Raw genomic sequence first — 14,567 nt, forward strand, 5'->3', positions numbered from 1 at the left:
AAACTGGGTGGCTGCTGTTCTTTGGGACAAACAGGCGAGCCCATGACCTATCATGCTCATGATTTCATAGCAGATAAGATATGTATTAATTCAGGCCCTGATCCTGCAGTAAGATGAATGCAGATGAACTTCTGTGCTGAGCCCCATTGACTTCAACAGGGTGCCAGGCAGGTGGCATGCAGCTCACTGCAGGAGCAGGCCCTTGGTTCTCATTCTCATGTTCATAGTGAAACATGCTCGGAGAGAGAATTCTATGTTAGTGACGCAGGTAGATCGCTGCCAGACTTCCTCTGCCAGTTCATTTAGGACTATAACCACAATTTTCAAAATGGTAAGAATGTGGGAGGATTTCCCAACGACATCCTCTGAGTGTTGTGCTTCAGGAAGGGAAAACAGTTTACACTCCTCAAAGGGAGGCCCCAGTGTAATATTTTATTTCAATAAAGCTTATTCTAGCAAAGCGAAAGCCTCCCAACTCACGCACTGGCATGGAATCCAGCACTGCTCTGGATAGAAAAGAAGGCAGGAAGGTTCCACCAACTGCAGCATTTCTCCATTAACAGCAGCAGGATATGGAATTTAACATGTGAATCGAATCCAGAACTACCTCCCCTTGACACTGGGAGCCAGTATTTCCTGACTGGAAGCGTTAGTTTATTGGGGCACTTGCACTGGCAAACTCTATCACTGGAGCGTGTCAGAGAAATACCTATTCCCATTGCCAAAGAGTCACCACTATTGGCAAGTCACATCCTGGGGCCTTGGTCAAATGAAAGGCAGAAGTGAAGAGTAGCTATCTTCTGGTTACGGTCTTACAGATGCAATACCTAATTAATATACTGCTTATACAAGCAGTTTTGCCTTCTGGCTCTCAAATCCATTGGCCTCATATGAACACACTCTAAGGGTCCAAGTCTTTAGCGTAAAAGTCTTGTCTATAAAAATACAGCAAACCCCATTTATAATACAGCTCTCCCGACAGCGAGGCTCAATTTTGTAATCTTAACTGTGTTCCAAAAGCATGCTCTGGCCAGGTGTACAGCTGGGGTCCCATCCTGACTATACGACAGAAGTGTGCTGTGACTGTGTTGGAGGACAGCCATGCTTGACTTGGCTATATTGGTAGCACTGAGGGAGGTTTCCCAGCACTTCGGTTTTATTGCTGCATAAAGAGACTGGAGCAAGGAGAAGGAACAGCGAGGGTAACTCACCACTGGAATGTGAAGCTTGCTTAGCGGCTTGCCATCCAGCAGGTAGGAGCCCGTATAGGTGACATATTCAGCATAACACTGGGGAGCTTGGGGAGTGATGTAGCAGAGGATTTTCCGCTTCTCTTCAATCTTTTTCCTGATCTGAAGATACTCAAAGTACGGGTTTGATCTGTCACTGTGATAGGGCTCAATGTCATCCAGTTTTATAGCATCTACAATAGCTGCTAGTGTCTGCTGTATCATCTCTCTTGTCTGCTGGGTGGATGTGTTAATCTGCTGCTGCAGCTGCTGGCTGGAACGCTGGAACCTGCGTTTACGTGGATGTTGGGCCTGACTATCGTCTTCCTCCGTTACTCGCCCTTTTGCACGCGTGGAAGGTGTGGAAACTGGAGCAAACTCTTTCTCAGAAGATGCAGTGTTCTGTTTATTTTGATTGGCCAGCATCTGAGCGCGGTTCCTGGTAATTCGTTGCGGGATCTCTTCTATTTTGGGTGGTTTGGGAACTTCTGCTACTGGTTTTTGTACTGGCTCTATGGTTTCTACAGGAGTGTTCCCCTGAGGTGCGTCCATCTGAGTGGAAGAGACTTGGCTACCACTTTGTACTGCAGCACTGTCTTGCGTGACTCCACTCTCAGCAGTGTTCACTTGTGCCAAGCTGGTTGGAGATCCACTCTCCATTGCACAGTTTGATGAGGGCAATTCTTCATGGCTTGTTTCTGCTTCTTTCTTTTCTGGCTGAGCAAGCTCTATTGAAGCAGTCTGTTGAAAACTCTGTGCCTCCGATTCTTCCAATCTTTTTTCTTCTGGTACATTCGATGCTTCCGATGCAGCTTCTGGTGCAATCACTTCAGATTCTTGCTCCTCAAGTTGCGGCTCTGGTTCAGTGGCCAATAACGTACTTGGTTGACTAAGCGGTAGCTCCTCCTGCTCGCTGGAAACTGCGACAGACACACCCACATTTATGACCCCAGTATTTATGACTTCTGGGGCAGCTACTGGGCTTTCCTCTATCGATGCCACTTCAGTCATTTCAGCATCTGGAACATCTTTAGCTTGGAGTGGCAATTCTGGCAACGAGAAGGGACCAAGGTCCAAGTCATCTTCCGAGTTTGTGAATGGATCAGGCCATGTTACCGGCTCTTCTGGGTTTACAGGTGCAACGTTACCGTTTTCCAAGTAATTGTTTTCCAGAGTGTTCACAGCCTCTGCCTGAGTTTCTGTTGGCATACTAGGAGGTTCTGAAGGCATCTCGGGTGTTTCTTCTGGAAGAGGCTTGCAGCTATTGAAGAAAGTGTCTAATCTTGTGGGGGACATGTAGGGAGCTTGCTCTTCTGCAGTTGCCATTTCCCCTGGAACTGCTTCTTCAGCATCTTCCTTTACTTCCTCAAGCCCTGGTTCAGAAACTGACAACGGGTATGAAATAGGAGAAACTGGGTACGGAGAATCTGTAGAAATAAAGGGCACTGGTGCGGGATGCATTGGGTCCAGTGAACAGAATGGCTTAGGGGATTCAGGAAACCTCTGGGGAGATTTCATTAGAAGTTCTGATCCCACTGACCAGCCGAGGGGGTGATCAGAGGGATTACCAATCAAGCTAGGAGGCATGGGAGGATCGGGGTTTCTGGAAGGAGGGTTGTCCCAGTCCATATTGTTCTGCTCTGAAATACCTGATCTAAAATGATTTTCTTCCATAGGTGGTGAAAAGGTTGATTCGAGTGGCAAAATAGAAGCCGTAGCTTGCTGCTCTTCTGTGGTATCCAAAGGCATGCCAAGATCAGGGGGAAGAGCACTTTCTACAGACGGTGCAAGCAGCTCATCTCTTTGAGAAGGGGAAGATTTTGCTTGTAAAGCAGAAAAGACACTTTCGGGTGATTGGACAACATTGCCAATAGCTCCTGGTGCACAATGCAAAGCTTCTACTTTGGGTGATGGAACTCCGTAGTCAGGTGAATAATACCCTGGAGACATACACGGAAACTTTTCTGCAGGAACAGAAGGAAGAGGGACTTTTTCCTCTATCACATGCTGAACTGGAGAATCATAATTTGATGTTGCTGGGACACTTTGCTGCCTGAAAAACTTGTCTCCAGCACTGAACTCTTCTTCAGGGACTCTTCTTATATCAACAGAGATTGAACGATAAAGGTTTGTGGAGGTTATGGTCCTCGTTGGAGTCTGACTTGGATTGTCAGGGAGTCCACTCGAAGCATTTGCATATCTGTCAAAAAAGGATGGAGAACATGCATTTATGGACATTGTGGATATGGGCAGAGAGTGCTGAGAGTCAGCACAATCAAACATCAGATCTGTGTAATCTTCATTGCTGCACGAAGGAGTTCTTGGTGTCTGCATCACTTCTTCATAGCTTGGACAAGAAACTACGGAAGCTGGAGCTGGAACACCTGTCGGCCTGTTCTGATCTGGCCTCGGAGAAGCAGGTAAAATTTCTTTCAGCTGAGGGCCAGTTATCCAATCTTTTGAATCTGTCCCCACAGTAGGCTGTGGCTTATTATCTGGTGACAATATGGGAGTCAGTGGACCTAATTCTTTGAGCTTTTTGTCCTTTAGCTGTGTATCAAGTGTTAGTGGTTTCTTTGTGGTCAAATCCAGACTCCTCTTACGCATCTCTTCAGAGGTTTTAATTTTATCTTTTAATTTGGGGTCTCCAGATCTGTGCCTCATCTTCTCCATTTGCTTCATTCTCTCTTTGTGCCTTTTGTGGCGCTCCTCAATTTCCAGGTCTTTTTGGCTCAGCATCCTCTCAAAGCTGGTCATCATTAGATCACCATCCCCCAGAAGCTTCTCTCTAGGTCTGTTATCTTTCTTGCTACCATCTTTGGACAAAGTTATTTTATCATTTCCATTACTTATCTTTAGAGACTCTGTTTTGTCTTTCTCTTGGTTTTCCTTGAGTTTCTCCTTCAGTTTGCTTTCACTAAATTTGAGGTTCTCCTCTTTTGACTTATCTTTGAACGTGATAACTTGAGGGCTATCTTTTTCTTTAACCACAGACTTTGTCTCATCTTTGTGGTGTTTAAAGAATCCATCTGTATGTTTGTCTCTATGTTTTTCCTTTTCATCCTTCCATTTTTCCTTGTGCTTTTCTCTCTTCTTCTTCTCTTTGACTGTGCTGATGGCACTGGAACCGTAAGTCTTTTCTTTTTCTGACTTCTTTGAAAGTTCTCTCTCAGAATCATTTTTATCTTTCTTTTCAGAAAACAAGTAGTCCATGTTTTTATCCAGTTCTTCTTCGACCTCTGCTTTCATGCTGTAGGAAATACCAAAAGTCTCCCCATCCCCAGAGAATTCTTTTTCATACTGAGTGGAATCTTTTCTATTGCTGGAGTCTTTAAACTCATCCATTTTCTCTTTTTTCTCTGATTTTTCCTTCTTTGCTTTCTCTTTCTCGTGACTTTTCTTTGACGACGAGGAGGAATGCCTGTGTCTCTCCTTCTCCTTGAATTTGTCTTGCAAGCAGGGCAAAGGAAGAGACTCTTTATACTTTTCCTCAGAGGCATCCGTAAGAGAAAGGTTAGAAGATTCAAAGAGGTTGGTTAGTCCTGGATCTTGCCCTCTGTCCGTGAAGCTATCAGAAGAAATCTCACTTATTTTATCATTGGAGTCATCTCTATATTCATTGAGGGCCTCCTCCTCCAATTTTTCCAACAGGCTCTTCTCTGTCTCTCCTCCTTTTGAAGACTTCTTTTCTTTGGAATATTCTTTATCCATCTTTTCCTTATGCTTGTTTTTTACTTTCTCTTCGGCAGCATGCTTCTTTTCGACCTTTTCTGGGAGCTTTTGCTTGTTTTTCTTTTCTTGGGTGGAGTCTACTGAGGTTCTGTCTTTCCTGTCTTTATACTTCTCGATAGACTCTTTATCCTTCTTCTCTTTGTGTTTTTCAAAGAAATTCTTCTCTTTTTTCTCCTTCCCACCTTCTGCTAATCCTTTATCCTTTTTCTTCTCTTTAGAGTCTTTGTCTTTCTGTTTCTCTCCTGAATGTTGCCTGTCAGAAGAGTACTTTCTGTGCCTGTCGGCAAGATAAAGTTCCTTTTCAGCAGCCGTGCTATCATCTTTTTCTTGTACGCTGTCCATTCGATGTAATTCGCTCCCAACGGCCTCACTGATTTTGAATCCGCTTAAGCTGTAATCATCCTTCTCATCTTCGCTTTCATCTGTGAAGATATCTGCGATACTGTACCAGCTTTTCTCTTTTCCTTTTTTCTCATCTCTTTTCTCAGAGAAGTCCTCTCTATCGCCAGAGAAGTTTTTATCTTTTTTCTCTTTGATATAGTCAAAAGAAGTTTTTCTTTCTTTGTCTTTGTTATGCAGATCCTTGTATTTCTCCTTAGTATCTTTTTTCTCTTTAAAACTTTTATCCAGTTCTTTGTCTTTCTGGTTTTTCTCAGCAACAGCTTTTTCATTTTTCTCTTTGTCCGCTTCTTTAGATTTCTCCTTATATTTTTCTGGTTTCAGTTTCTCCTTCTTGTCCTTATCAGGAGCATCTTTCTTCTCCTTATCCTTCCCTGAATGGTGCCTTTCCCAACTCTCCACATTTTTTCCACTGAATTCAGGGTCAGATTTCTCCTTGAAGAATGTTTCACAACCATATTCTTTAAACTCATCTCGATAGGGCTCCTCTTGTTTAATTTTAATGTCCTTTCGGTCTTTACTGCTATCAGAGGAATCTTTTCTCTCTTTGTTGATTTCACCTGGATCTTTTTCCTTTCGCTCTTTAGTGCTTTCTGCAGAATCTTTCCTCTTCTTGTCCTTTTCTGGCAGATAACTAGGAGTGACTTTATGCTTTTCAGTTTGGTCCTTTTTCTTCTCAGGGTTTTTGTCGATGCTTTCTCTCTCTCTTTTTTTTAAAAAAGTGTCCTTTTCATTGCGTTTTTCATTGTATTCCTTCTTTTCCTTTGTTTTATTTTCCCTTTTCTTGTCTTTAATTTCCTCCTTCACTGTTTCTATGATTAGTTTTGCCATGTCATTTTTAATCTCCCTGAAGTCTGTTACTGGAGAATCCCAGCTATCCTCACCTTTGAAATCAAAGGATGAATCAGATGACAAATCAGAAAACCATCTCTCTTGCTGATCATCAGAAAGGCTGAACTTTGTGTCCTCACTTTCCGGCAATTGGCTTTTGTTACTAAACTCATCAAATCCAGGCTCCTCTCTGTAAACTTTTTCTTTTTTACATTTTTCTTTTTCCTCTTTGAAGGTTTTTTCTTTCTCCAATTTAGTAATTTTCTCCTCCTTCAGATCATTCTTCTTTTCAGACTTTGACTGCTTGTCCTTTGACTTTTTCTTTCTCTCCTCCTTGTGTATTCTAGGTTTCTCCTCTTTGGGAGACTTCTCCTTTATGGGTTTCTCTTTTTCTGATTTACTCAACTTCTCCTCTCTGAAAGATTTGCCGATGTCTTTACTCCCCTCTTTGACTTTTTTTAATGATTTCTCCTCTTTGGAGGCTTTTCCAGTCTCATCTTTAAACAACCACTCCTTCTCCTCTGATTTACTTTTCAGGAGCTTTTCTTCCTTCTTAAAGTGTTCTCTCTCATGTTTTAACACTTTTAATTTATTTTCGCTTGGACTTTCAGTCTCTACTATCAAACCTTTGTCAGGCTTTTGCTTAGAGTCCTCATATTCAAAAGAAAAAGTTTTGATTATTTTAATGTCTTGGTTGACTGGGCATTGTCCTTTCTCTTTGTTTTTGTGTTTATGTTTTGTTTTATGTTTTTTAACAACCTTCCCCTCCTTATCCAGCTTTGGAATCGCTCCATCCACATTGGCATGGAATGAATTCTTCTTCTCAGAGACAGCATTGTGAGAGTTATTTTTCTTTTTGTGCTCTTGCTTCTTTCTCACTGGCTTTAATGATTCTAAGCTCGAATCCTCGGACGTATAATCTGACTCACTTGTCAGTCTCGTCCTTGTGGAGTCCGATAAGGAACTGACGTCTGACCATGCCGGAGAAGATATGGTTTTCCAATTGTCTGTCCTCCAGTGCTTGGAGTGCTGGTCTGCAAGATTAGGGTTATGTTTCTGTGAAGCTAAACTCCCATGAGAAGAGGTGGAAGAGGCAGACAGAGAGTTGAACAAGGAGGATTCCTTTAGCACTAGCCTAGAGTCCTTTACACAGCTAGAGCTTTGAACAGAGTCTCTATCATCCTCCTCACTCTCTAAATTTTCACTCTCTGATTCAGAGGAACAAAATTTGTCATTTTTTTTGCCAAACCGAACCTCTTTGCTCTTTGTCTCCTTTTTCCGCTTCTTTTTCACTTTATTCTTCTCCTTCTGTGGCTTGGCGTTGGCGAGCTCCCGAGTCTTGCTGCTGGGCAGTATCGAGTGAGTCGATAGTCTTAGCTTCTCGCCAGTCCCCACAGCTACACTGGTATCCTCTTCATCCGACGTGTCTGACAGGATGCGATGGGCAGCTTTCTTTGGTGTAATTGTGTTATTTTTAGTATACGTTTTTACTTCCATTTTGGGTATGGAAATAAAACTGTTTGCTTTAGTCTCTTTCCTGTAATCCTTTTTCAGCAAATGCTTGTCATCGACAGGCGGGACTCTGTCCTGCTCATCATCTTCATCAAACTCATATTCATCCTTTACTGGTGTGATTGTTTTGGGGGGCTCTTGGTTCTTGGTCTTATGTTTCAAGCCTTTTTCAAACTCAGAGTCTGTGTTATTGCCATCAACGGAGCTGGAAGGTGCAAACGAAGGGGCGTCCTCCTCCTCCTCCTCCTCTTCTGAGCTCTCTGTGGGGAAAAAAGGGCACAAAGCATTAGCTTCGTAGGCTGTTTTCAGGGAGAAATACGCATTCTTCAGACCATCCCTCAACTTCCAAACTAGCAGTCTCCTTTCACCCCACACGCTAAGCCCAGCAATCACTTTTGCTCAGCCTACAGAGAGAGTTTAAAATTCCTTTGCAAAAATACCCAGGGAGTTTCAAACTTGTGGAGGATGTCATTGAAAACACCACTTTGGGAGCAGGTGGAGTGAACACTTTTAGCACAGTTCTCACACACAAATGGGCTGCAGGCCAGGATTCTCTGGGAGGAGCAGTAGCCTGCAGTGCCTCTCTCGAACTATCACTAAGAAGCTGCCCATCCAACGCAGGCTTTGCAGTTATCAGCTATAACTTATCACCTCCAAGCTAGACTACGGCCATTTAGTAATTTAGTGGAGCACTATCTGGAAGCTTCAGCAAGTGCCAAATATAGCACCTTGCTTCCTCACAGGGTAGGCTGTAATGAACACATAGCACGTGTGCGAGAATTTCCGCATGTACTTCCCGGTGCACATCAAAATGGCGACAGTCTTTGAACCCTGAATGATATGGGGCCCAGCCTCACCTCCTACATCCCCAGTTGTGGTAGGTGGAAACATCTAGGATGGTCTCAGCTGTAGGCTCCTACAACTGAACTTCCCAGGATGAGCAGCAGAGCTCTGAGCAAAGGGTAGCTTTTCTAAGCATCAGAACAGCGTGGCTGTGGATTGACTCTTGGCTGTTGCAGTAGCACACAGATGTTTCGGAGACGTAACTTCTGTGCGTTTTAATGCAGCTGTGTTTGCAGATCGCTGCTATGGTGACAGACCACTATCCCAACACCCATCACACGCAGAGGTCAGCATCTCACCTGTTGAGCTCTCTTCGCTAGAAGGATAGGTAGTCTTTCCCAAGAGTAGATTCACCATGGTGGGGGAATTAGCGACTTTTAACGGCGTCTCTCCCTTCCTGTTGCTTTGATGAGGGTTCCCGCCGTAATGTAACAACAATTTTACCACCTAAAAATAAGAAAAAATTCAGTTTCCATACGGTTCAGTTTTGAAGGAAGCTGGTTCAGTCCCGTCACTTTTGTGGAGAGTTCAGACAGACAAGCAGAAAGGAGGTGAGAGCTGGCTGGTAGTCCTGCCCTCTGTCACCCAGTGACATGGACACACTGATTGAAATGAGGATCACAGAAAAGGGCAGGACAAATTTATGGGGGAGGGGGGTGGGAATGCAAACCTGTATTCTCCTGGTAGCAAGCTCCCACCTCCAATTCAGAGTTCTCTGACACAAAGGGGGAAAACTAGCACATTTAATAGCACAGGGGCAGGAGAAAGATTCTCACCTGGAAAGATGCAACATGCCTGTCAGCGACTAGAGGCATTAAATTAATTAGCAAGTGCCTATACAGATACCTCTTGAAGCGTAGGAAAACCAAACTTGTAACACATCACTAAAAACTGGCTACTAAATTCAGCAGGAACCAACCTTGAAGTGCCCATTATTAGCTGCATCATGCAGCGGGGTGTCGTCATCCAACCCCTTTGTGTTGACTTCGGCGCCGGCAGCAAGCAACTGCTTTGCAACGTCATAGTAACCCCGGTTACATGCTTCGTGCAATGCTGTCCAGCCTGCAAGCACACAAACACTCTTGACATGGGCAACTCATTTTTACTGTAGATAATTATGAACAGTGTCACACAGTAACCTAAATAGATGTTGCGATTGGCTGCAGACATGACAGCTTGCCTGTGGTCTGACTGCTGACAGCTAGCATATGGCACAGCAGGACCTGCATGGCCAAGGGTGTCTGCCCAAGACACCAGCAGTTCTGCTTTGGAAAGCAACTTTTTTGCCAGCCCAACACCTGGTACTTGAGTCCATCTAGCTTTTCTGTTTGGCAATACTGTGTGCTACCGCCAATTGTCCCGTACAACTTTCACTTTGCTTTGTGAACTCCAAAAGCAGAGAAAGTTTAGAGAATGAAATTAAAGGGTGGCTGATAACTCATGAAGCTCTGGTCTCATTAGATTTTTCCTTTAACTCTTTGATAGGAGGAACACCGTCAGTCAGTCAGGATCGGTGTTTAGAATTCATCTGTTCATACACCGTATCCTCTCGCTGAACTCAGAGTGTACAGATTGTCTGCAACGTTTCCAGAGCAAGCAAGTGTATGTATCACCACAAACAGGACCATAACCTCTGGAAGGGACTAAGTGTGGAAGCAGACAAACTCTGCAGAAACAAAAGCTCCTGTTCTCAAACAAACCACTAAAGAATGAGGGAAAGAAAGGTAAAAAATGTCTATCATACACGGGCAGATTGATTTCTAAGCAGAATTGGTTTTGAAGTCTCTCAGCAGGCATTATGCGGAGAGTGTGGTGTGAACCTTTCAGAACCCCTCACTTGTACTATTAAAAAGGGGCAGCTGTGATTGAAATTACTTGTAACCAAGACACATGCTTCAATAGAACACTGATGTTAAACACACACAGCTCAAATAAGCATATCTATTATTACATCCAAAAAAACACCCTTTAAAAGAATGTTATGGTCACAAAGTCAAGCACTCAAAAGCTAGACTGCCCATGGAACCTTAATTCAGCCTTCCTGTGAGTACATACAAATTGCGAGAGTCTTTAATTACATGATCATATCTTTTTGCAGAGGATCCCTGCCTCCCTCAATGCACAGGATGGACAGCACTCACTGAATGAGCAGCTGTTCAATATTTTGTTTTCTGCTCTGTTCAATGTGTGGTTTTATTAACTGCACATTATTCAAACCCTGCTCTGAATACAGAACGTTTCATTTCCTGGTGGGCTTTTCTGTGGTGCTTGTGAAGCATCTGAGGACTTCACAAATCTTAATGAATTTATGTTCACAACACCCAGTGAGGTGAGGGATGCAATTATCCCCAGTTTACAGACAGGGAATGGAGGCAGAGAGACTTTAAGGGCCAGAGGGCACTAATTTTGGGTACCCAATTTGAGGTGCCTAGAACCTGACGTTTCAGACTACGTAGCACTATGCAGCATTTTGTATGGCCAAAGCACACCTCCCACTGACTTCAGTCACAGCCGCCAACGCTTCCGCAAAGCAGCCCCAGAGTGTTAAAATGGGCTTCTAGAAAGTGAGGAGCGTACAATTAGCGGGCCCCTGTGAAAAGTTTGGTTTAAGCAACCTGCCCGGCATCACATATGAACTCAGAGGCAGGGATAGAATCCAGTTCTCCAGGGTGGCATTCAACTGTCTTAATCATGAGACCATCCCATCTCTTCCTGCAATCTCCGGCCTCGTTCACTGTACAACTTCCAGCTTCTGCAACAAATGAAGCAGGGGTCCTACAGCAAACAGCCTCCGTCACTACACAGTGCTGATTCCTTCCCACAGCACAGTCCATCCAATGAGGCAGGGCTCTTGAGGAAAAAATAGCATGTGATCATTGTAAAGTAATCGTGTAATTAAAGTAATTAAAGACTTTATCTGAACACATATGCATAAAGAGGCCAAATTAAGGTTGAACAGGTAACCTTACTTCTGGCATTTCCTAGCTTTTGGGTGCTTGACTCTGCAACCTTAAAAGTTTTAATATTGTGTGTGTGTGATTTCCTAGGTTTTTACAAAATGGAACTGAAAACTGCTCCTTCTCCTGAAATTCTGTAGCGTGGAATCATATTGATGCCCACACAGATCAGCAGCAGGGTTGGAACCTTGTGATCCACACACAGACCTCTGCCACTTGAGCTAACAGAGTACTGACAACAGTAGTAGGTTGTCATCCTCTACGTGCACCAATCATTAGACGGGGACAAAACACATTTTGCCGACAGGTTTCATGGATCTTTGTTAACAGCAGAGGAATGGTGAGACTCGGGACTCTTGGGGTCCATTTCCAGATTCTAGAGGGAGTGGTTTCTAGTGGTCACAGACTTTTCTGCCCCTGCTCCTCCCCCAGAAGTCTGCACCCTTCTGCCCATCCTAAATCTTCTGCTCCTGCCCCCCCAATTCCTGGCTCCTTGTCTCAGTCCCACTCTCCCCACCCCCCATAAATTCCCAGTTATAGTCTCCCTCTCTGGGTTCTTTATCCCAGGCCCCCCCCACCTCATTCCTTGTCCCACTATCCTTGGCCATCATTCCCAGTCTCCCTTCCAACCTGGCGCCACATCAGATCTTAGCTCGCCCATTACCCCACTCCCAGTCTCAACCCACTGCAGCTCTTCATCTCACCTTAAATCTTCCCTGTTGCCTTGCTGGCTCCCATTTGCCCCTTTCCGCCTTCCCTCCCCAGGGCAACTTGTCAGTTTCTTTCTCCTACCCCTTTTTCCCCTCACTCCAGCTCCTAGTCTCCTTGCCCAGCCATTTCTAGGGTCCTTATCCCAAACTATATCCCATCCCTGTCTGGCTCTTGTCCCCTCTGCATCTGAGTCAGATGGGTTTCTCCTCCATGCTGCCTGGGAACCAGCAGAAGGAACATGGAGTGCAGAGGAGAGACAGGCTCCCTGTTCTCAGTTCTGGTACAGCAAAAGGGGCAATTGCAGGAAAAGTCCCATTCAGCCTCCACAGTCCTAGGATAGAGCACTCTCAGTACAGATGAAATGGTCACAGAATTTAGGGGCCAAACTCTAACCAGTCTCTACTGAGCATGTGCAAACAGATTTTTTTCAGTCCTCTAACATAGCCAAACTTGGGCAGTTTTACACAGGGATAGCAATGATTTTTTCAGCATGTGCAAAATAATTTCCCTTAATCTCATTCTTAGAAACAGCTGAATTTATAAAAAACAAAATGAAAACAAAAACCAGCCAAAGGCAAAGACCTGACATGGAAAATTTCAGCCCAAATGGTTAAAATTTGACAAAGTTATAATAAGCAACTGAAAACAAGGTCTTAGAATAGGACGTGTTGGGTAACTTTAACTACAAGCATTGCTACCAACTCTACTTACAATCACAGGGGTATCCAAACTTCACCTATCTGAAGGCTTCGCTGGGTCACATCTAATGATTATAAAATGAAGCAAATCACTGCACCTGCCCTCATCTTTCATGAGGATCTAAGACATTCAAGGACTACAAATCCCAGTCTGCAATGCTCCATCCTCATCCTCTCAGAGCAAAAAGAAGCATCGCATGCTAAGACTCTATTCCACCACACCGCCTTTAGCTTGTGGCTCATGCCAGAAGGCATATAACTGCCTGGGGTTAGGAAGAAGCTTTCCTATGCACAGGTCATTCTATAATTGTCCATTACAGCATTCCTTGCCCCTTCTTCTGAAACATCTGGTACTGGCCACTGTCAGTCTAGAGATGGGATACTCGACTCAATGGACTCTTGGTCTGACATGGCCTGGCCATTCCTATATTTAGTAAAGGTGAGGTCAGCTGCAGGGCACAACATACAAATCCACTGGCTGCACTTTTGGTTCCTGATTTATTAATACAGATCGCTGAACTCCAGCCGGGCCAGCTACCTGCAAAGTCTTTAACGTTGACATCTGCACCCTCAATGATGAGCTCCTTGATGCGCCGGGCATCTCCTCGGATGGCAGCTCTATGCAGCCGAGTCTCTCCACGCTCATTTCTCTTATTTACTTTATCTTTGGTTTTGGAGGCAGAGTTAGGAGTTCCCTTCTGACACACTGTAGACTGAGAGGGATGCTTTGGTGTTGTATCTACTGCATGGAGAAGAGAAATATAATGAACAACTGCAATTCAGAGGAAAACCTGAGCCCTCAGAGGGAGCTGTTGCAATACTTTTAATCCAAGAGTTGCACTGAAGCACTGGCTGAAAGGCCCTCCAAGGTAACTGATCCTCTAAACCAGATGCAGAGACAGAGGAAAACCTATGTAGAATACAGATATAAACTGTAGGCTGCACCGAAGCACAGACCTGAGAAGGGTGCAGTATAGATTATAGGCAACCCTAAGACTTTGGAGAGGGTAAAGTGTCTCCTCTTACTCTAAAGTCTTGCTCCCAAAGGGAAGTGTAGAAGTAGCCTCCCTCCTGCACATGAGAGGGGCTAACAGCCCCGGAAGGACAGTACACACGCTTCTTGGGGGAACCCCTGAATATTCTGAAATTCAATTACTATCACGTGAGAGTGACATGAAACTAGATTCACATTAAGAATTACAGCAACAAAAATAAGGTGCCTAGATACACTAATGTTCTGTATATAAAACATAGAAGGATACACAGACATACCCTATAATGCATATAAAACCCCACAGAAGACCATACTGGCAACAGATATTTCACTATTCTGTAGTAACTATTAATTCCATATTAAAAACACTGACTATATAATAACTAAAATTACAATACCTCAGGGTGAGCAGAGTCTAGTTCTTTTACATAAGGAACATTTAAGAATCCTAAAGATAATCATTCTCCCTTTTACGCACAAAAACATCTTATTACTCAATCAACATATTAAACTAGTGAAAAACATGGAGCTCTGACATATGCTAGTCATCCCAAGAACTAAAAAGCATTAATGCCTTCTGCATCTGTCTGTCCAACATTACATTCCCATTTCAGAACACAATAAAGGGACATTTGTCTAACCTGGGGTCGGCAGGTGTAGC

At 44.0% G+C, this 14,567-nt stretch overlaps 1 protein-coding gene across 4 annotated transcripts in view; it reads right to left on the reverse strand.

Moving 5' to 3' along the window:
• The window catches only part of ANKRD11 (ankyrin repeat domain containing 11), a 204,085-nt gene that overhangs the window by 5,170 nt on the left and 184,348 nt on the right, over positions 1-14,567 (reverse strand). For 3 of the 4 annotated variants that reach the window (XR_010917756.1, XM_067536731.1, XM_067536733.1), the window contains 4 exons: positions 13,451-13,654; positions 9,466-9,608; positions 8,846-8,993; positions 1,212-7,963 (listed from right to left, as the gene is read on the reverse strand). Coding sequence is in view for 3 of the 4 variants with exons in the window: in XM_067536731.1 (XP_067392832.1) it covers positions 1,212-7,963; positions 8,846-8,993; positions 9,466-9,608; positions 13,451-13,654 (7,247 nt within the window). In the remaining variant the exon portion in view is untranslated. The remainder of the gene's footprint in view (positions 1-1,211; positions 7,964-8,845; positions 8,994-9,465; positions 9,609-13,450; positions 13,655-14,567) is intronic. The other variant, XM_067536732.1, reaches the window with a different exon arrangement.

This window comes from Emydura macquarii, unplaced genomic scaffold, assembly GCF_026122565.2.
Source record: "Emydura macquarii macquarii isolate MOO-44397 ecotype Brisbane River unplaced genomic scaffold, CSIRO-AGI_Emac_v2 contig_3647, whole genome shotgun sequence".
In the NCBI taxonomy this organism is placed as follows: Eukaryota; Metazoa; Chordata; order Testudines; family Chelidae; genus Emydura; species Emydura macquarii.